Source organism: Pezoporus wallicus, unplaced genomic scaffold, assembly GCF_028554395.1.
Source record: "Pezoporus wallicus isolate ANWC-B61680 ecotype Strahan unplaced genomic scaffold, APGP_CSIRO_Pwel_v1 contig_4816, whole genome shotgun sequence".
NCBI lineage: Eukaryota > Metazoa > Chordata > Aves > Psittaciformes > Psittacidae > Pezoporus > Pezoporus wallicus.
In genome coordinates, this window is record NW_026640990.1 from 6,157,745 (window position 1) to 6,178,948 (window position 21,204).

The 21,204-nt window shown below is 37.2% G+C and overlaps 1 protein-coding gene across 1 annotated transcript in view; it reads right to left on the reverse strand.

The window, feature by feature from the left end:
* CTNNA3 (catenin alpha 3) overlaps positions 1-21,204 on the reverse strand; it is a 379,762-nt gene that overhangs the window by 134,741 nt on the left and 223,817 nt on the right. The window contains exon 7 of the mRNA XM_057421525.1: positions 1,060-1,216. Within this exon, the coding sequence (XP_057277508.1) occupies positions 1,060-1,216 (157 nt within the window). The remainder of the gene's footprint in view (positions 1-1,059; positions 1,217-21,204) is intronic.

Sequence of the window (21,204 nt, forward strand, 5' to 3'; positions counted from 1 at the left end):
TCACTGGGGAATCCAGTCCAGCAGATTCTAGTTACCACAGTAAAGGTGGTATTTTTGAAGATACACAAGTAACCTATAGAACAATGATACATCCAAGCTAAATCCCCCTCTAGACAAGATTCCAACCTCATGTTTAGTAACCAAAGAATAATTTGGATAAATTAACTTAGTTCTAACTTAATTTTTAATGGTTTCACACTACTGACATTCGCAGAACCATTCATGTTCTAGACTGCTGCATAAACCAAGTAATCTTAACAAATGAAATTAAGCACAAAAGTCATGCCCAGATTAAAAGGGGCAAAGCAGGACTCACTGGCCATCAGGTGGCATAAAAGTTAAACTTTAACATAAAAGTTAAACTACATTTAATGATGATGAGACAAAATTTTCTTCCTGTTTAGGTTACAAAAGTCAAAAACACAGAATTGGGATCTTTGAACTGCAAGAAAGAAAACAAATGTTTCCTATCTTTGGTTTAAATGTTGAAGACACTGTTTCAGTAAGTACAATATACTGCTACCAAAGGTCTCTTCAGGGAGAAGACTGAAAAGTACATTTTGCTTGGCAAATATTTGCAACAGTGAAAATTTGGGAAATGCTACAGTGCATTCCACAGTAATTGGAACACAGGATATCGTGAGAATCTCCTAGTTGATGTATATGCACACTGATACACACTTCCTTTTCTATAAGGAGACTACTCACAGCTGCAGAGAGGATTTTGAAACTTAAAAGCCAAATGAACCTTTGAGGATGGATAAATGTACCCACTGTAACATACCTGTTCTGCTTCATGCACCTTGTTTGTTCCAATAACTGCTAGCTGGGTCCACATTGTGCACAATATAAATATAAATATAAATATAAATATAAATATAAATATAAATATAAATATAAATATAAATATAAATATATGTACTGCTTGAACATCTTAAACAGAAGCAACAGCTTCACAAAACCTTACACAATCTAAGCTTCCATTGGTCTCCTGTGAAAATGTTACTAAAAATTTTTAAAGCATATAAAAGAAGAATCAGATTCTGAAAATTATCATACCTGATACAGCAAGAAAATCATCAATACTTATTATATCATCCACAGCTTCAGTAAGGACATGGATGTGATTCTCCCATGTACTCCTACACATCTCCATGTTGTTTTTCACAACTTGACTTTTTGGTCTGGCAGCAAGAGCTAAAGCAGCATTAATAACCTGTACCAAAAATAAAGACAAAATCCAACATTAAAATAATTATGTCTTCAGAAATAAAATCTAATGTTTTACTTAAAACTGCAGAGCAGTATTTCTATTCTATAAGCAAAAGCAATGTTCAGTTTTTGTTTCTGTTCTCAGCAGGACTATCAGGCAGATGTTGTTTAGGCCATCTTCCATGGGGTTTTTGACTTACGAAGCTAAAAAGGAACATGATAGCAAAAAACCCAACTTTTATTTTTAGTTGGAGAATTCATACTATTCCAGTTTGCAATATATTACTACAAGTAGGTTTTTACTTCCACAAACTTAAAGGACACACTTACTGGTATGACATACATCAGTTTTGAATTTAAACTCTTTAAGGAACTGTTGCCACAGAGCTTATTATGAAGTATCTTCACTGACAGAGGTATTATCAACCTCTCATAATGACAGAGGTAAGTTTTGGCAGGACAACAGGTATCTCTTTTAGGATCAGTGGCATGGGACATAACACATACTACATTTATATAAAAACACAGACTGATATTTCTATACAAGTTAGGCCAAAAAATAGTAAACTAAGTTCACATGAAGGGGGTAGATCCCATCTCTCCCTGGAAAGACTAATTAAAGATAGAAATATTGGATCCTAAAGTTATTACTTCTCTCGATGCCTCTTCAATCAATTAATTAGCTAGAGGATTTTCTTCCTAATATGGCTTTTTGTTGATGTTTTACCGATAAATGTTATTTAAATTAATCTAATACATAATCCAGGCAGAACTGAATATTAGCCTTATACTAATCTTTTTTTCCCCTTCCCAATATTGCTTACTTATCAAGGGTAAAGTTGTTTTAAGACAACAAAACACCATGTGAAGCAAAAAATGAGAAGAATAGAAGCAAAAAATGAGAAGAATAAAACCAAAATGTCACACTAATCCCCAGTGCTGACAGTATACGTTCCTGAAATATTCTGGTACATCATGACACTGTAACCAAGTAGTATTTCTAACTCTAAGCCCATCTGATGTGTCTTTTACAATAATATCAATCCTCTTGACCCTGCTCTGGCTAATAAGCTAAATCTGTAATCAGTTTGGTTTGTATTTTTATGTATAACATGAACTTATACAGCAGGTGAAATTTAAATGACAAACTTAATAATAACTCTCATCTCATAATCAAGGAATGTACATGTCCTGGGTTCAGCAGTAGCAGTCATGTTTCTCCTTTGTGGTAGCTGGTTCAGTGCTGTGTTTTGACTTCCAGCCTGGGAGCAATGTTGGTGAAACCGATGTTTTCGGTTGTCGCTAAGTGATGTTTACCCTGACCAAGGACTTTGTGAGGCTCATGCTCTGCCAGGGAGGAGGGGAAGCTGTGAGGAAGCAGAGACGGGGTGTCTGACCCAGGCTAGCCAAGGAGGTATTCCATACCACAGCACGTCATGCCCGGGGAGGGGGGTAACTGGGAGTTACCCGGAAGGACACGGGCTTCCGGGTGGGACTCGTTTCTTGGCCGGTGGTATCGTATTCTCTTCCCTTGTTATTTTCTCTTATCATTGTTGTCGTTGGTGGTAGCGGTGGTGATTTGTGTTGTACATTGGTTGCTGTACATTGGTTGCTTCTCCTCCGGGAGCGGGAAAGGGGAGAGCCCCGGGGGGGGGGGGGGGGGGGGGGGGGGGGCGGCGATTGTTGTCAGCCCGGCACCGCTCACTGGGAGTGAGTGAACAAGTTACCTGACTGGGTTTAAACCACAACAGTTCTTTTTGGCGCCCAACGTGGGGCAAGAGGGGTTGAGATAACGACGGATCTGACTGGATTAATAGTCACTCGTCACAATGCTGATTTATTGGCTCTCAAGGTTGTTCCTCTTGATCTCACAGTTTCAGTATATCGTATCTTACTTCCATTCGGTATTTGCTGTGTTAGTGTTTTTCAAGTGTGGGGCTTGGGCTAAGGTTTTTGTCTCATTGCACTTTATGGTAATGACTTGTAATACAATAGAATCATTGATCATGAAACTGATCTGGCTTATGTTCCCAGTGTGGTCACCACCTTTATACTTTGGGAGGTATATAATAGAAGTGCTTAGCAATTACACGTCTTTTCTCCTTCTCAGCTGCTCAACCTGTGAAGGAGACATCCTTTTACCCTCCCAGTCGTCCGCCCAGACCATTTACATTTGAGAGTTTTGAAGTTTTTGAATGGCCTTTTAATGCTGTTGAGACTTGTTTGCTGATTGTGATGGGAATCACCATGCTAGCACGCATACAGAGCGTGTTTTGCCCATGACTGATTTCAAGAGTTAAGCAGAGTCAGGTTTGGGTCTTGTCTGGGGTCAAACGACAATGTAGGAGGACCAAGAGATTTTCACGTCATGCCCGGGGAGGGGGGTAACTGGGAGTTACCCAGAAGGACACGGGCTTCCGGGTGGGACTCGTTTCTTGGCCGATGGTATCATATTCTCTTCCCTTGTTATTTTCTCTTATCATTGTAGTTAGTAGTAGCGGTGGTGATTTGTGTTGTACATTGTTTGCTGGACTGTACATCATTAGGCTTTCACAAAGAACACTGCTAGGATTGAGTCTTTTTACTAACACTTTTGATGAAAAGATCATGTGCTTATTACTTTACCAGCCATCTGGAAAAGACAGAGTATGCACCTACGCTGAAGGAAAGGGTAAGATTTCTTCACAAGTGATTTTTAAATAAAATACAAGTCTGTCCTGTAAATACAAACACAAAAGGATCTTATTCTCCAGCAACAAAAAAAAAAACCAAACCAAACAAACAAAAAAAAACACCAAAAAATGCCTCAATAGGTAGAACAAATTTAGAATTGGAACCAAGTGGACAGATAGCAACAAAAATGCATGTGCGTTTATAGTGATCAGTCAAATGCAAGTCCACTATGCCAAGTGGTAGCAAACAAAAAAAGTACTGTCAAAGAAACCAACAGTCTGAGAAGCAAAACCAGAATTCCTGAAAAACAAACCATGAAGCAAGTGTTTTGCTCTACTGCTGCACTGTTAAAGTTTTTAGGTGGAATATAGCTATGCATTTTGGGGCACCATACTTCTGGAATGACAAAGAATTTCTTTCCCACTAAAGACAGAACCACACCAGTATCATCATTATGGATTAAGAAACACAAAAACATGAGAAGACTGAAAAAACTGAAACCAGTATAGAGAAAGAGAGAACCTAATGAGAGAGTAGCTGCAGAGATTAAATGAATTAGCTACTCTATATGCAACATGAAAAGCAAAGAAGCTGTAAACTGAGAAAAAGGATAAAAGCTACAAACACTACCAACAAAAAAAAACAACCAAAAAAAGAAAATCAACCAAAAAGCATATTCATTTTTGCAGGCAAAAAGCTCTCCATTTACCTGAAATTCTCTAACAAATGAAAACAGTAATTTGCTTAAGATCAAAATATCATGCACACCAAATGCTGAACTGAGGAAGATGACATTATTAATTTGTCATCAGTTCCATAAAATAGTGCTAACATGCAATATTACATGAACATATCAGGATGATGTACAACATACTTTTTTAAGACGAGAATCGAATTATAGTAAAGATGTTACTTGATTTTAAATAATAATATAATATGCTTAAACACTGTTTAAATGTTGTCTAAATGTAGCCAATCAGGAGCCCCAACATCTCAGAATTACTATTGAATTAGCAGCAATCTCCACTGCAAAACCTTCTTATTCTGACAAAACATCTGCAAAGTTATGTAGAAAACCACAAAATGCACTGAATAAAGTAGACGTGGTCATTCTCCCCATTTTTCAGATTACTAATACCCAAATTATTTCATTCATTAGACTTTTAGCTTTTTGACAATGAATTCTGCCTTCACATATATAGCACAGACCCGCGTAGCTACCTTAAAGAATGTGCTATCAGACTACCTGTATTTGAAAAAGAATTAAAAATTTTAATAAAGAACCAAAGTGAAGAATCATGTTAATTCTGATTAAAAGCAGAAAGTATATGCTATAGGAAAAAAACTGCTGAACAGATGAACAATTAACAGTTTGAAATTCTTGTGTCTGATCAGTGTTTAAAAAAAAAAAGGCTACAAAATTTCTACAAAATATAAAAATAAAATACTAATCAAAAGCACCTCAAAATCCACCACCACCTGCTATGGTTTCAGCAGTTTGCCTATGAAACAGTTTTTTTAAACTGTTCAGCTCACCAGCTATATAGCATGCACATAAACAAGTCTAAATGCTCATTTAAAAGAAGTCTGATTTCATGCAGTATCCTTAAAACTAAGCCACTGACTTAAAATAGTAGATGTTACAAGCAGGTGACAGAATACTGCTCTAACCAGGGCCTAGTAAGGACTTGGAAATGACTGTTCTTTTTCCTTTCTGATTATAATTTTGTTTGTGCTATACACAGAGTTTTCTGCAGAGTTTTCAGGCATCCTTTCAAAAAAGCCCCTTCCTTGTGTTATACAAGTTTATTTCGTCCATACTCCAGATCTACAAAATCTGTTGCAAAAGCATTTATCAGCTGTATCAACTGGCAGCAGATCTGTCTTAATGGCGCATGATTCTACCACTAAAAGCAGGCAAACAATTTGTGTCTCGTAAAAACCACTATCCCAGTGCTCTCTCCCCCCCTTTCTTTTTTAATGTCAAGAAACATATATGGTTAAGAAATTGAATGTACAAGAGGTGTCTTATATTTTAATTTGTGAACAAAATCGTCTCCTCCAATAAAATGCAGGAGAGAAGCATAGTCATAACTTCCAGGGGGATTGGAAGAGCAGCTCTCCCAAATGAATGTTGAGTGCAGCCTGCTAATTTTAGCATTCTGATTTAGCCTGCTACATCTGAAAAAATAGTACTGGCATAGCAATGCTGACACAGATGAAAAGGTTCACCATTTATACCTTATCAAAATGTAGAAAATAAAAAATGAGTCACTTTGAAGCCCTATTCAGACACCAAACGTGCCTATATCCTAGGCATAGGCAAAGCACCGTAATAAACCTTCTGCCTACATCCCCAAATGTGCTACTTATTTGCAGCACCACTTTGGAAACATGGGGTCTTTTCCTGCATACATTTATTTATGCTTGGATAGTTAATTGCTTCTGGCTTCTCAAATAAGTCAACAGGCTACTCAAGCAGCTGCAGGCTTAAATTTCCATTCACATACATTGCTCCTACTGAAGGCTTTCTGCAAGTACAGACTTCTTTCTTTTTTTTTTAAGAGTTAAATCAGGGAAATTAAGAGCATATTGGGGTACATTTTTATAAAGGGAAGTGTTCAGTATTTTCCTCTAAGTATTACCTTTGGAAAGGAGAGTCAAAAAGAATGCAACTCCCACGGGTTGAAATAAGAACATACATTTCAAATAAATTCTTTAAAGTAGGCAATAACACGCTATGCTAAAGCCAGTCTTAACTGACTTCCAATTTTACCAGTTATACGAACTACTTCATTTGTTTACTAAAACAAATGACTAAAATTCCATATATGCAATTGTAAGCAGTTTATGAACTAGGCTTTACATCATTTGCCAACTCCTTCAGGACCCGCGCATGAATTTCATCAGGTCCCATGGACTTGTGCAAGTTCAGATTTTTAAAATGGTCTCTAACCAGATCCTCTCCTACAGTGGGCCCAAGGTCTTCATTCTTACAGTCCCTGCGTCTGCCTTCCAAGACTTGGGTGGTGCAGTCAGAGCCTTTACCAGTGAAGACCGAGGCAAAGAAGTCATTCAGAACCTCAGCCTTCTCCAAATCCTGGGTAGCTAGTTCTCCCGCTAGCTTTCAGAAGGGGCTACATTGTCCCTAGCCTGTTTTTTATTTACTATGTACTTACAGAATCCCTTCCTGTCATCCTTAACATCCCTAGCCAAGTTTAATTCTAATTTTAATTCTAATTTTTGTTACCACATTTCTCAGTACTTCTGGTGATGGAGTCCACTGCTTAAGATTTCTATTGGATTTTTGGAGATAAAGTGCTTCAGCAGTAGGATAAAACCTAAGGTTTTTTTTGCTAAAATAACTTTATTTCCAATCTGTAAGGAACTGCAGAATGTGGCTACTCCAACACATGCACAAATGAGCACAGAAACTAAGGTACAAAACAGCCCACGCTAATACCCTTTCCTTCACTTTTATCCCCTTTAAAATAGACTGAGCTTTCATTTCCTAAACACTATTCTCCCGTTTGGACTAGAGACACAAGGCCTTCTTGTTAATGCCCAATTTTAACTCCCAGACATAGAAAATGAGGACAAACCCATGGTGACTCAAAACTTACATACAGACCAAATTTTCAAAACAATTCTGCACTTGGTACTTCAGGAGTATCGCTTCTGGTGATGGTACATACCGCATCCTTTAACTCCCCACAAAAACCTGCAGAGCCCTACCAAGCTTCAGCTCAGTGCCCAAGCCTCCTTGGTTGAAAGACAAAGCTGCCTGCAATGCTCTTTCTATATGAAGTGTAGAAAACACTAACAGAACATTCAGTATAGTAATAGTGTATTTTCATAACTTTTTTAAAATATCAGTGTCTGCTGCCCAAAGGTACTTGAGGTGGGCTACAAAGACAGAGGAAAGTGCAGCCAAGTACAAGCACCCAATTAAATACTTTCTGAGCTTGTTAAACCAAAACAGGATCTGTACATCTGATCACATTTGGATATTCCACAGTTGCACTACAAATCTCACAGTTCACATAAACATTACCAGTAAGTTGTTAATCCTCCTGCTCTATTGCTTGGGCATATTGTTAGGAGCTAAATTAATAGTTTTCAAATATCTCTTTGCAATTCGGAGCAAAAGTTAGCTGGGGACAGCATTTTTTATTATTACGTGCACTGCAGTAACATACATATATCCTCATCAAGTACAGGATAAACCATACTCTGTGCATTCCATTAAATGGAAGTCAGTCTCAAAAACTTAACAGAACAATAACAGAAGATTACACAAGTTGAGGGAAGCTTGAGGATAGAACAAAATGATGACAACAATAAAATAATCCTACATACTTCCTACTAACTAGCTTTTGAACAGCTGATGACTACATAAAAATACAGATAAGCGAAAATAAGATTTGAGCATACCCAGTAGATGTAGCTTTCAGGGAGATTATCCTGTGCATAATGGGTTAAAATGAAGAAAAAAAAAAGGGCAGAGGGGAAGGGGAAGGAGGAGAAATGCAGGGGATGACAACCACAAAACCACACCTGGGCAGCATTCATGGGGTGGTCATGGATTATGAGACAGTTACTCCTGTGTTTAGAAGTACCAAATTGAAAGCCAGCATACATCTACTGTAACACAAGGGAGGGAAGCAATGTTCAGTGAAATGGTGACTTAACAAAAGGATGTCATCCAGCCTAAGGTCAAGCAAAAGGAGACAACAGAAGAGTAAAGCGCATAGCAGGCTTGCAGTAACATTTCAAGGGATTAATTGTGATCAGTGTTTTAATTAAAATGAGGAAAGAAACAAGGGCAAAGGTCTGATATGACAGTAACTACGGCAGAAAAAAATAAGGATTTCTTAGAAATAAAATATAATATATTGTGAATACCGAAAACTATTAGTCTCCCTAGTCAAATCAAGAAGTCTCAATTAATTGGTTGGGGATTTTTGTGATTTTCTTTTTTTGCAGCTGAATGGGAGCTGGCTGTCCCGCTTCATGTTCCTCTGCATCTCCAGCAGATGAATTTTGAACAAAATTAAGTGGGCAGATCCATCAAAATGATACACTAAGAGCAGAGCCAAATTCAGTCAATTTTTTCTCAAATATGCCAGAGAAATTTTCTTCAAAGAAAAGAAGGGTCTATTCTGCTCACCCTAGGATACATGGTTTACCAACCTGTCGTGGTTTAAACCCAGTCAGGCAATTCGTTCACTCACTTCCCCCCACTTCTTGCCCTCCCCCTGCTCCTGGAGGGACGGAAAGGAGAGTCAAAAAGAATGCAACTCCCACGGGTTGAAATAAGAACAGTTTAGTAACTAAGGTATAACACAAATCACTACTGCTACCACCAATGATAATAATGATAAAGGAAATAACAAGGGAAGAGAATACAACACCTCACCACCAGCTAAACGATAACTCGGCCCCCAGGCCCGACCAAGCACCGACCCATACCTCCTCCAACCCTGCAGTCTCCCAGCCCTTCTGGCTAACTCCCAGTTACATCCTGGGCATGACGTGCTGTGGTATGGAATACCTCTTTGGTCAGTTTGGGTCAGGTGTCCTGTCTCTGCTTCCTCCTGGCTTCCCCTCCTCCCTGGCAGAGCATGAGCCTCACAAAGTCCTTGGCCAAACCAAAACATCATTGTTATCAGCTCTGTTCCCAGGCCTAAAATCAAAACACTGCACTGCACCAGCTACCAAGAAGGAGAAACATGACGGCTACTGCTGAACCCAGGACACAACCGAATCAAAATACGAGCATGCATAGCTTTGAAAATTAATATTCTCAAACCATTTTATTCCTCTGGGAGATTAGTAATACCTTAAAAGTCTACATGTAATTATAACTAAGTATAACTGCATACAATTTCAAATGATGGGGAAAAAGAGTAAATTTAAGCCCCCTCTCATTTATAATTGAATTGCAATTTTTCTGTAACCAGCCTTTCAATTATCTACACACTTCTATGCCACTAATAATTCTTTTAATCAGGCCTTTACAGGAGGCTGCTACAAAGGTGAATGTGACACAGTTCATCTGGTGAACTCAAAACCAAAAGTTGATAGTCATCACTGTACTGCCCTTAAGAATTATACTACCCTAAAAAAAGGCTTCTGAAACTGAATTTACATCTCTGGTTGTTTCACATTCTGTACCTCATTTTCTTTTCTCCACTGGCCATGCTATGCCAACTTTACTCACACTGAGCAATAAGGGTTTATAGTGGCTAATATTTAAAACAGATTAGCATGAAAAGCACACACATGGACAACTTTACTCTTCAGACTTAATTGTTGAGTGATTGACTACTTCATCCTAGCCTTTATAATGATGACATGCTTCATTTGCTGTGCATGAGGTGTTCATCTCTGAGGCATAGTCATGGATAACTATGCAGAAAAATAAGATCTCTCTATCAAACAGTATGTATATGGAAAATGGACTGCGCTCATAGTTCAGCACTGCTATCACGGACTCAGCCAAAAGGGACTTTCAGACATACATACCAAAAGTGTAGCTCTTGTACAGAGAATACAAAAAATTAGCTCCAGTCACTATTGCAGAAATGTAAAAAAAATGCTCATGAGCTGAAGTCCAAATAGGGACTCTACTTGCTGCCTTCTCTAGTCTCACCACGTTGGCAAGCCCAACAGTCTGTGTTAGTGTTCCTGAGTAACTGCTAATGTTTACAGAAGATGTAAAAGGCCACAAAGTTCTCTTAATTTCTGTGCAGAGCTACATGATTGAGAACCATGGCCCCAAACATTGAACTAACTCATGTTTCTTAGTATTACAACTGTACATCCATCTTATATACATTAACATAATCTCTTGGGAGAAAGAATTCTTTTGTGCCTTAATATTAGAGGATAATTACATGTAGTTGTAAAATGGTACGTTTACTGCCATCCTGCTCCCTGAAATACAGTAATAGGTCCATACTTTCTCCAGAGCAAATCCTCCCAGAAATTTCCTGGTTTGGCTGGGGTAAAAAGTTTTGAGCTGAATGTAGGCTGAAATTCCTTTGGAGTCAAAAGTACAGAAATGATTTCCAATCAGTTCTTCCTGTGTATAGGACAGCAAGCTCTACATTCATGTAAATAGACAGAAACTGAGTTCAGCATCTGACTTGACAATAAAGTTTTATTACTTGAAGATGGAACTCAGTAGCTCTGTATTTTTATACCTAAGAAAAGTATAATGGGATGGTCATATTCAAGGTGAACAGTATATCAAATATGCTATTTGATTCTGTCACTTACAGAAACCAGAATGCATGTCATTTAAAATCAAGACTATTTTGCGCATCTTGTATTAATTCCAATTCATTTATGTAATGCGAACAGTTTCTAAGCATACCTCGCAAGATTATCGAGGCACGCACAAGTCAACAAAAAAACACAGAAAACTCTTTTTTGAGCTTCTAGAGGGTCCTTTTTTCCAAGCTATTACTGAACTAATTATCTCACTCTACTTCACAACAGGAATTACACTCCTTGGGACAGTATCAGTATGGAATAAAAGTCATGTTCAACTACTTTTTATCTAAGAGAACCTAAGGTGCTTTTTTCATCTCAAAAATGATAGTAAACAGAAATAATGTGAACAGTTGTCAACAGATAACACAGCAACATTTCCTGACACAAGGGTTACTGCTAAAGAAACCACAAAAACATGTTGGCAGTCTGCTTTTTTGTTCCTTTAACAGAAAAGAACTTTATTTCTGTCTAGCTGTGCCTTGTATTTCTCTTAAAAAACACAGTAGGGGAGCTTAAATGTCCATACATTCACAAGCTCTGTAAGAAATTGCATGTATTTACTACTAATGCAAAAAACAACTTTGCAAGGGAAAAAAAAACACTCTAATAACAAGGCTCAGGGATATATGACACTGTTGCTAAGGCATCTGCCATAAAAAGCCATCAAAATAACAAAGATCTGAAATCCCTTAAAAACTTAAAAACTTTGAAAGCTGACTATCTTGTATACAAAGTATTTCAGTTGATATAATTAAATAAAATTGAGGCCATGTTGATATCACAGCTCTAGACATCAGACAAATTCTGCCCAAGGAATAAGAGCATTCCGAGAGCAAATAAATTACTTGCTATATTTATTAATAAAATCAACTTTAATTGCTCAGTAAATTAAAAAGGTGAAATCTACCCTTACTGAAAATCTGTTCCAAAGTTAGGGAACATTGTTCAATCATCAGATTAGAAGCAACACATCAGTAACAAAGCAATATTGTACTTTCACAAGAAACTTCTCTCCTCTTCTGGAAACAGGAAAAGTTCCATCTACAGCAGAGTGCTGGCTCCCTCATACTATTCTGAAAGAGTCCTGTCTCAGCAGCATTATCAAGTACTGACAGTTGTGAGCAGTTAGGTGTACAGGTGTTATGACAGGACAAGTACATCAGTGTAAGTGTTTACATTATATTCAGAAAAACTATGACACCTATCGCTCCAGACAGACTCAAAAATTCCAGCAAGACATAATGATGCAATCATAAGAACACAGCAATCATAGAATCATAGAGTTAAGATACTTAGGACAAATTAAGATTTAACATTATTTTTCAACATCCTATTTGCAATCTCTTTCCACTTTGGCAGAACTGGCATTTAAATAACTTTATGTTCTGTTTCTTCCTTCTTTCCAAACACTTAAAGCTGGAAGAAGTGATTGGCATTAAAGGCCCTTGGTCTAATAGAGACATAGTTGACTATGTTTGGTAGTAAGTTTTAGAGGTGAAAATCGAAATAGTTAACTTGAGAGAAGATCACTGACCAAAGTCGGTACATATTAACCCACTGTTAATATGCAAAGGCCTTCTTGAATATCAACCATTAAATGCATATTTACATTGTTATTACAAGCCAATGGCCAAGGATCTTGAAAATAAATTAGGAGCACACAGGGAAAGCAACCCCCTCCGAACAAACAGAATTGTGGGTCTGGGGTTAAGCCAATAGTACAATGAACATTATTAATCTGACACTCCAGGGTAAAAATTAAATACAATCCTGCATAGCTTTATCTTCTGATGTTTGGGCATTGGTTGCTAGTGAGACACAGAAATATATTTTTATTACACTGGGATAAAGTTTTTGAATTTCATTAAAAGTTTCTGTAACCTGACTCAAAAGCATACCATATAAAAATATAGCCTAGTGCTGCTGAGAGGCAGTAAGAGGCATGGTGCACTCGAAGAAGATGACAAAACCAAAACCAAACAAAACCACCACCAAAAACCAACCCAACCCAAACCAAACAAAAAACCTCACCTCTACTAAATCAGAAACCATACAACACCAGCTCTCTAAAGCTCTACCCTACCCCCAAACATATCTATGCCTTGGTTCAATATAGAGACTACATGCACATTTCTGAATGTATCTGAAAACCTTTTACAGAAAAGCCACACAAAGTTATCTTCAACACTTCAGGGACTGAACAGAGGTAAGGCTTTGACAAGGGCATGTATTTTTTTAGATCATGCGTTGCAAAGAAAGGTTGGACCAGATGATACTTGAGGTTTCTTCCAACCTGGCATTCTATGATTCAGAGATAGAATAGAAATATTCCTAGACAAGAAAGTTAAAGCTTACAAATAAATACATACATTCACATTATTTTAGTTTAAAATTTCACAAAAGTGTAGAAGAACTGAAAATGCAATAAAGTATTCAATATTCACATGTTTGGGTGGATAGTTTATTTTTTGGAGACAGAACACAAAATAGACTGAACACTTAAAAGACTCATTTTTAAATCCATCTGACAGCACCTTCTTTCCAGAACTAATTCACTTGACCTGAAAAGTGAAGAAGACAGCAGATCATGAAATAAACTAGGGCTTTTTGCAGGTCAGATTGCAGGTGCTTGATTCACGTGACATTACCAGTTTCAATTCTTAAGTAATTTCTCTATTTTAAAATGCTGAAACTAAAGTAATGAAAATAAACATTTCTGTTATGCTTTATTGAATACAGTGTCTTTAAATGACCAGGGAACATTTTGGACATGATATTCAAAGGACTTGGGGGTGGATCACACAAATGTCCTACTTTATTTCAAGGATGAAAAGTGTATTTTTCCACTCAACCAAAACACACTATTCCTTAAACTGTAGTTTTTTAATTAGATACACAAGCAGCATCCAGTATCTTATTTAGGATCAAGAAAATCATAAATATTGGTCAATTACCTGAAACAATTTTAGCTACGGTTTCAATTTTCTAACTAAGCAATTACGTTCTTCTGCCTATGGTTAGTGTATGCAGGGCACAACTAGATTCTACTCACAAAGCACAGACTCTTTCACTAAATTTTAATCAAGCCTTGAGCAATGCGTTCTCAAATGTGAATTTTTATTTCAAGAAGCAAAATCTTGAAATGTAAGGCTCAAATAATTTTTAAAAATCATTGATATATCAATGACAAAATAAAAATACTCATAATATAGTTCTGTTTATAATGTTTAATTTGTTATCTTACACTCAAAACCATAAAAGGAAGTCTTATCTTTAACGTTGCCTCATCCAGAACTGAAGCTCCACTACATGTGGTTCAGTACAAACATTAAATTGAGAACAAAGTCTCTTGATATAGCAATGCTTTTTAACTTTTTCTGCATTTTCTTAGGTTGTGTAAAAGTTTTATCACAGTATACCGACACTGGTATAAAAATTATCAACACTGCTGATAGCAGAGTTTGCTGATCAAACTGGGATAACCTATATTGTCAACAGCCTAAGTTATATAGCTACAGTATAGCTTTCCAAATATGCTGGCATAAAAGAAACTCTCCATGAGAGTTTACAGTATTGAGACTTGATCATTAAAAGTGTTCAGCATTAAAACCACTTGTGTCTGAATACAACACCCATAATTATCAATTACATTGGCTGCATACTGAAATTACAATATAAAAATGAAGCTTCCATTCATTGCCTTTCACATCAGTTCAATTTATAGTGTACTGAAAAGTTGAAAGGAGACCGAAGTGATATACTGAGAAATACACATACCTTGTATCTATTTTACACATAAACATAAACATAAACATGAGTTCACATCTAGCTAGAATGTCACGTAACACAGCAAGTTCCAAAGAAATCAGAAAGAAAACTTCGCTTGGACTTATTCTGTTTAAAATAGTAGTGACAGCTTTAGGATGGTAAACTTAAGTTTTTTCTAACTCAGCACAGCAAGTTAGTATCAACAATAATGTACAATCATCTAAGAGACAAAGGAATAGAACCAACTGGCACTATACTTGCTTTTCCTATTCCTTACAAAGCTGCTCTTAATGATTTATTTCGTAACGACTTTTAAATTTGGAATTTAGCAAAGCATAAAGTCAAATTGCCAGATGTATTTTGCATTTACCATTCTGCAAATGTAACACAGAAAATCCACTTGCAGACCACATTACCTCTCTTTGTCTTCTTTGATGACATTTTAATGTTTCCACAAGAAATCATGAAAACAAGAAAGGTAGCCATCTGCTTCCTTGAGTCTGAAGCTACTTCACTAGAAACCATTAAAAAAATCAATTTAAAAACTTGGAAGCTCAGAGATACAAATTGGCTGAAGTTTCTAACATTCAACCTCTTTACGCTTCCATCAGCAGTGTGTTAGAATTTCCTGTCTACATCATCAGCTGCCTCCATAGTGCTGAAGCACCCATGAGGATCCCCATCGCATTTAGAATCAGAGAATCATAGAATAGTTAGGGTTGGAAAGGACCTTAAGACCATCTAGTTCCAATCCCCCTGCCATGGGCAGGGACACCTCCCACTAAACCATGTCACCCAAGGCTCTGTCCAACCTGACCTTGAACACCACCAGGGATGGAGCATTCACAACTTCCTCGGGTAACCCATTCCAGTGCCTCACCACCCTTACAGTAAAGAACTTCTTCCTCATACCCAATCTATACTTTCCCTGTTTAAGTTTTAACCCGTTACCCCTTATCCTAGTTGGAAAAACATCTCAAAATTGGTAAAAAGCTGACAGTAGTGATATGCTCAATGCCAGAGAACAAAGTTAAGTCAGATGGAACCATGTATCAATGATTTTAGCTTCTTGCTTCAACAAGAGGAATGCGCTCCCTTGTCAACTTATGCTTTTTATATCTCTCTATGACTGCCTGCTATAACTATTTACATTCTCTGCTCTTCAGTGCTGTTTACCCCTTTCTTTCAAAAACCATGCAAAACTACATCTCTTAACAGTAGTAGTATTTTGCTGTCTTGTACTACTCCAAGCTTTCCTACTGTGTGACCACCCTACTCCCCAGACTCAGTAGGTTGGAGGGGTTTTTTTAATCACAACAAGCCTCTAATAATAAAGTGTTATTGCTTTTATTTCCTTCTCTGGCATTCTGCTGCAGGACTGTCACCAACAAAATGTGGCATCTCAGGAAAACTTATAAATTCAGAAAAAAGAAAGAAGTTGAAGAGGTAAAAAAGAAACACCTTTCCAAGAAGAACACTTTGAAGTTTTAAGGACACAGTGAAAAAGAAATTGTTTATAAAATGTTAATAGCATTTTTGTGCGGTACAAATTTACAGCTAATGCCCTCCAACAACTTTAAGATACTCAATCATTCTCATGTCTTATGTCCACTAACTGCAGGTGGGGCAGGTGAAAGAGAATAAAACAGAACAGTTTCTATATTGTTATAGAAGTTCAGGCTACTCAGTGTTGGTATTTTTATTTAATATTAGAAACTGAAAATTAGTTGAGCATTCTAACACAACAAATGCTGAAAGATGAAAGTTAAGACTAAAAACCTCAAAGCATTTAGTAGTTATTCTCTCTCTAATTACTATCATAAAACTGCCAAGCAGCCACAGCCAAAATGAGACTTCCAGGAGAATCCAAGTTACACTTTCGGTTTCCCCCCACCCCCCCCCCCCACCCCCCCCCCCCCCCCCCCCCCGAGTGTTTACTGGAGAAGTACAAGCCAAAGCAAAAATCTAGCTAACTCCATTTGTGTAAGAGCATAAAGCATTAGGCCTTTCAAGACATTTTGGTGGCCCACAGCTTTAGGATTCCATAATACCCAACCAGCTAAAAATGCCACATGCCATCTTTTTAAACCAACATTTTAAACCAAACTTCATTTTCACAAACCAACAAAGGTAACATCCTACAACTATTTAGTCAGTAAATGACTACAGAGGATATGGAAAAGGTTTTCTTCTATCAATTTCAATCCTTGTGAGATACCCAGACAGGAAATTGGAGCACAGCTAGTTATACGCATGTTCCTTATCTGATGAGTGCCTATCACATTAAGACTGCAGTGTTCTGATGACACAAAGGATCATCATTATCATACTTCTGGACTAGACTAACAACTTCTTCCATGCAATGTCTCCTAAAAGCCAGTAACAACAGCTATCTACTAATGCTAAAAAAAAAAAAATTAATTTCCAGCACCAAAGATGTGCCACTATCATCTCAACCTGGCACTGCCAGTGGCCTGCTCCAACTTCACCCTCCTTTTCCCTCACTCCTTCCCTTGACCCAGCAAGCATTGTTCATACACCCATGTAACAGACATCAAGCAACTGGCTCTAATCACAGAATGGTTTGGGTTGGAAGGATTTTAAAAGATTATCTTGTTCCTGCCTCCCTGCCATGGGAAGGAGTAACTTCCAATAGAGCATGTTGCTCAAAGCCCCATCCAGCCTGGTCTCGAACACTTCCCCAGGGATGGGGCAGCCACAACTTCTCTGAGCAACCTGTTCCAGTGCCTCACCACCCTTACAGTAAAGAATTTCTTCCTTGTATCTATCTAAATCTATCCTCTTTCAGTCTAAAGCAATTCCCCCTTGTCTTGTCACTACATGCCCTTGTAAAATGTTCCTCTCCAGCTTTCATTTCTTGAACAAAAACTGACCTTACTTGTTTCCCAGGTTAATTCTCAGCTGCATCAGTATCCTGATTGAGATTGCTGAATAGCTGTGAAGATTGCTATTGTTGGTCACAAGGAGGAAGGCAAATAGACTGAAAGTAGAGAGGGAGATCAAGTCTCTAGCAGCACTGATGATGTATACCAGATTAAACTGGCTGAAGAACAGAGATGTAAGAGAAAGAATTAAACATAGGATTGCTCCAGCAGACTGCCATAGCTATTAAGGTTAATGGAAATTTCTTTATGAACTTCAGCAGCACTGGGTGTGGACTTAGCCAACATGGTGAAAACCTACGTGGAAAATGTATCGTTTCACCAAAGTATTTTTCCTTTAGTTTTAAAAATATTATTATTAAAGCATGATATGCATTTTTAATTAATCTCTCAATTCAAAGGTTGAGGATGGTACTTACAAAGATGTCTGATACTACTAGAGATACTAACATCTGTTTTCCCTCTTTTAAAGCAAATGGTAGAGAACTCACTGATTTACCATATTCTCCCCCATAACTTACACCCTTGCATTTGAAGAAAATGGTATTAAGACAGACAAAAGGAGATGCCACACAGATGATTCAACCAAGAAGATGAAATAATGAAATAACTGGTTATTAAAGTGATAGTGGTCAAGACTTTTTCCAAGACTAATACGAAACTTCTTCAGTGTCTCCTACCATTTAATGTACCAGAGCAAATAACAAAATTATTGATTTTCTCTCATGAAAAATACATAGAAAACACAAAATGTGGTTCAAAAATCCACTGGATCATAATATATAATTAAACTCCAATATCTGAAAAATTTAACACATTAAAAGATGCTGCCCACTTATTAGATATCAAGCCTCATTTTTGTGAATGAGAATATTCAGGTTTGTTCAATACAGTACCTACTTTCTAGAAAATAACACAGAAGCAAATAATATCCATCTATCTGTATCAGCTAAACGATTTAAGTGTAAATCAAAATATAGCTCAAAGGAAAGACTAAACTCCCTGTTTATTTTTATAAAGGAAACATGCACTGATAAATGTTTAATTTTGAGTATAAGATTTTGTAGGATATTCACATTTAAAGCTTGAGAAAAACTTACAGGAAGCATAAGAAAATTATGATCATAGTTTTAACAACAAAAAAAAAAACAACGCAGAGAACATGCAAGCTGTGCTTGGAAATTAGAGCTGCTCGGTTGAATATTCATATGCATGGGTCACACTGATGTAACTGTTAACCTGCTGAAGGCTTCCATGTTATTTTGCACCAAATTATAGGTGTAATCAATGTACTTTGGAAAAGGATGGGTTACAACTGGCTTATGGATTGGAGATGCCTTTTCTGGATCGCTTCTACAGCCACATATAAAAACACACTATACAAAGAACATCTCAGTTCCTCAGCTCATGGTTCCAAGCTATTTCTGAATTTACTGAAAAACAGAAACCGTTTTATATGATCCTAAAAACACACAACAGGCTTAATAGTATCTGCTAGAGAGATAGGAAAGGAAGCACCACAACAGTTCTGAAATTACTACAACTGAAAGAAAGGCAGGCTGCAGAGGCCAGTGTTTTGCAAGGCATCTTGGTGGTTTTTGCCTTTCTCCTCACTGCAGGTACATGTGCCAATAGAGAAGCAGATCTGTAACACCCAAAACAACAGTCAATTCCAGACAGTCATTCTGGCACTGATCATCAGGTGAATTATGCTGGACAAACCAAATACAAAATTTGTTAAAGACAGCTGGCAGATCAGTATTTGAATGACTTTAAAACATGAAGTGTAAAAATATATTCCCACTGATCAGCTCAGCATCTTGCATATCATCTGAATACCGGTCCACGTTACTTGAACTACCACACTGACTTATTTCAAATGCACACAGCCAAAAATTCAGCCTCTGTATTTAGTGACAGCAATATTAAAAATAACTACCAGCATATTAATTTCCAAGCAGCAAGAAAAGATGGCACTGCAAATTAAAGCTGTATCTTCCACAAATGTGACAAGTGTTATGCTCTTTTCAGTATTTTTACTATTATTTTTAATTATTGTACGAGGTCAAGAACAGCAAATATAAAAATAGAAACCAAATACAACAATGAACCCAAGATACCATACATTAAGTACTTTAGAGGTCTATGCTTAGGTAACACAGGTCAATATGTACCACGAATTGTCTGTTCCAGCAGGGTTTTATAGCAGTACTAGCTGTTTTCAGAGGCAGGTATGAACAGGACTTTTGACTATTGGCCATGTATAAACTCCATTTTGGGAATCAGCCATTTTGTTAAGAATTTACTAACAGCCAGTTTTGTAGCATGATATTACTGAATGGTGTTAAATTACATAATCCAAGCAATTATTTAAAAGATGACAGATAAGCTTGCCTAGAAATGACATTTTTTATATGGATTGTGAAAGTGCTGAAAACTGCACTGAGATAGGATGCTTACCAGAAGCTTTTGCATACATTCAACATTCTTAGTCAAAGAATTCTGTGGGAAAGGTGAGAGCACCCATTTAAAAAGCAACAATTCCGTGTTCTATGTAATTTCTGTATTAAATTCCATATTGAAAAAATGACATCTTAGCAAAACAAACCCAGCAAAGCCAGACATCCAAAACAGGTCCTAATGCACTGCAAACCAAAATAATAATCAGCCTGACTTAGAGTAGAATACTAACAAGGCTGTTTTCAGGAAAGAAGCAAGCAAAAGTATGACCAAAACATCTATGTTTTGTCCCCAAGACTTTTTCAAGTGAGGGAGGATGAGCCTATACATGTATTTTTATATTCTGAAATTTAAAGAGAAGCGCTGGAAGTTTCTGAGACATCCTTAAAGAGTGGGAACACACCAAAACCCCTTGTGTCCTTTCTAAACCTCTCACAAAGACAAATAGGAGTCTCATAAAACCCCCACGTAGTTCTGTAGGAGTTCATGAGTGAAATCACGATTTTGGTTCCCCTGCGTTGAGAACAATGGAACTATGAAGCAGTTTCTTACATTTTGATCACTGAATTTAGTAGCCTAAATAGAAAATGGAGTCTTCTAACAGAACATTTATGAAGATTAGCAAAATATGGGGTCCAATGAAGTCAGTCCATGTGTCCTTACTAACTGAAGTTGGAGTGAAACAGCAAATGGTTTTCCCTAGAGGCAGTTTAGTTGCATAAGCACAGAATATCTTTTTTTTGTTTTTAATCATGTTTTTCAATATTTATAACATAATTATCTCATTTAAAAACTTGACAGAAATCTGGTGTGAAGTATTCCCAGAAGTTTTTTCAAGATCTCAAAACTAAGTCTGCTGTCATGTGTCATCACTACAAGTTGCCAGTCTAACCTCAACCGTTCTGCA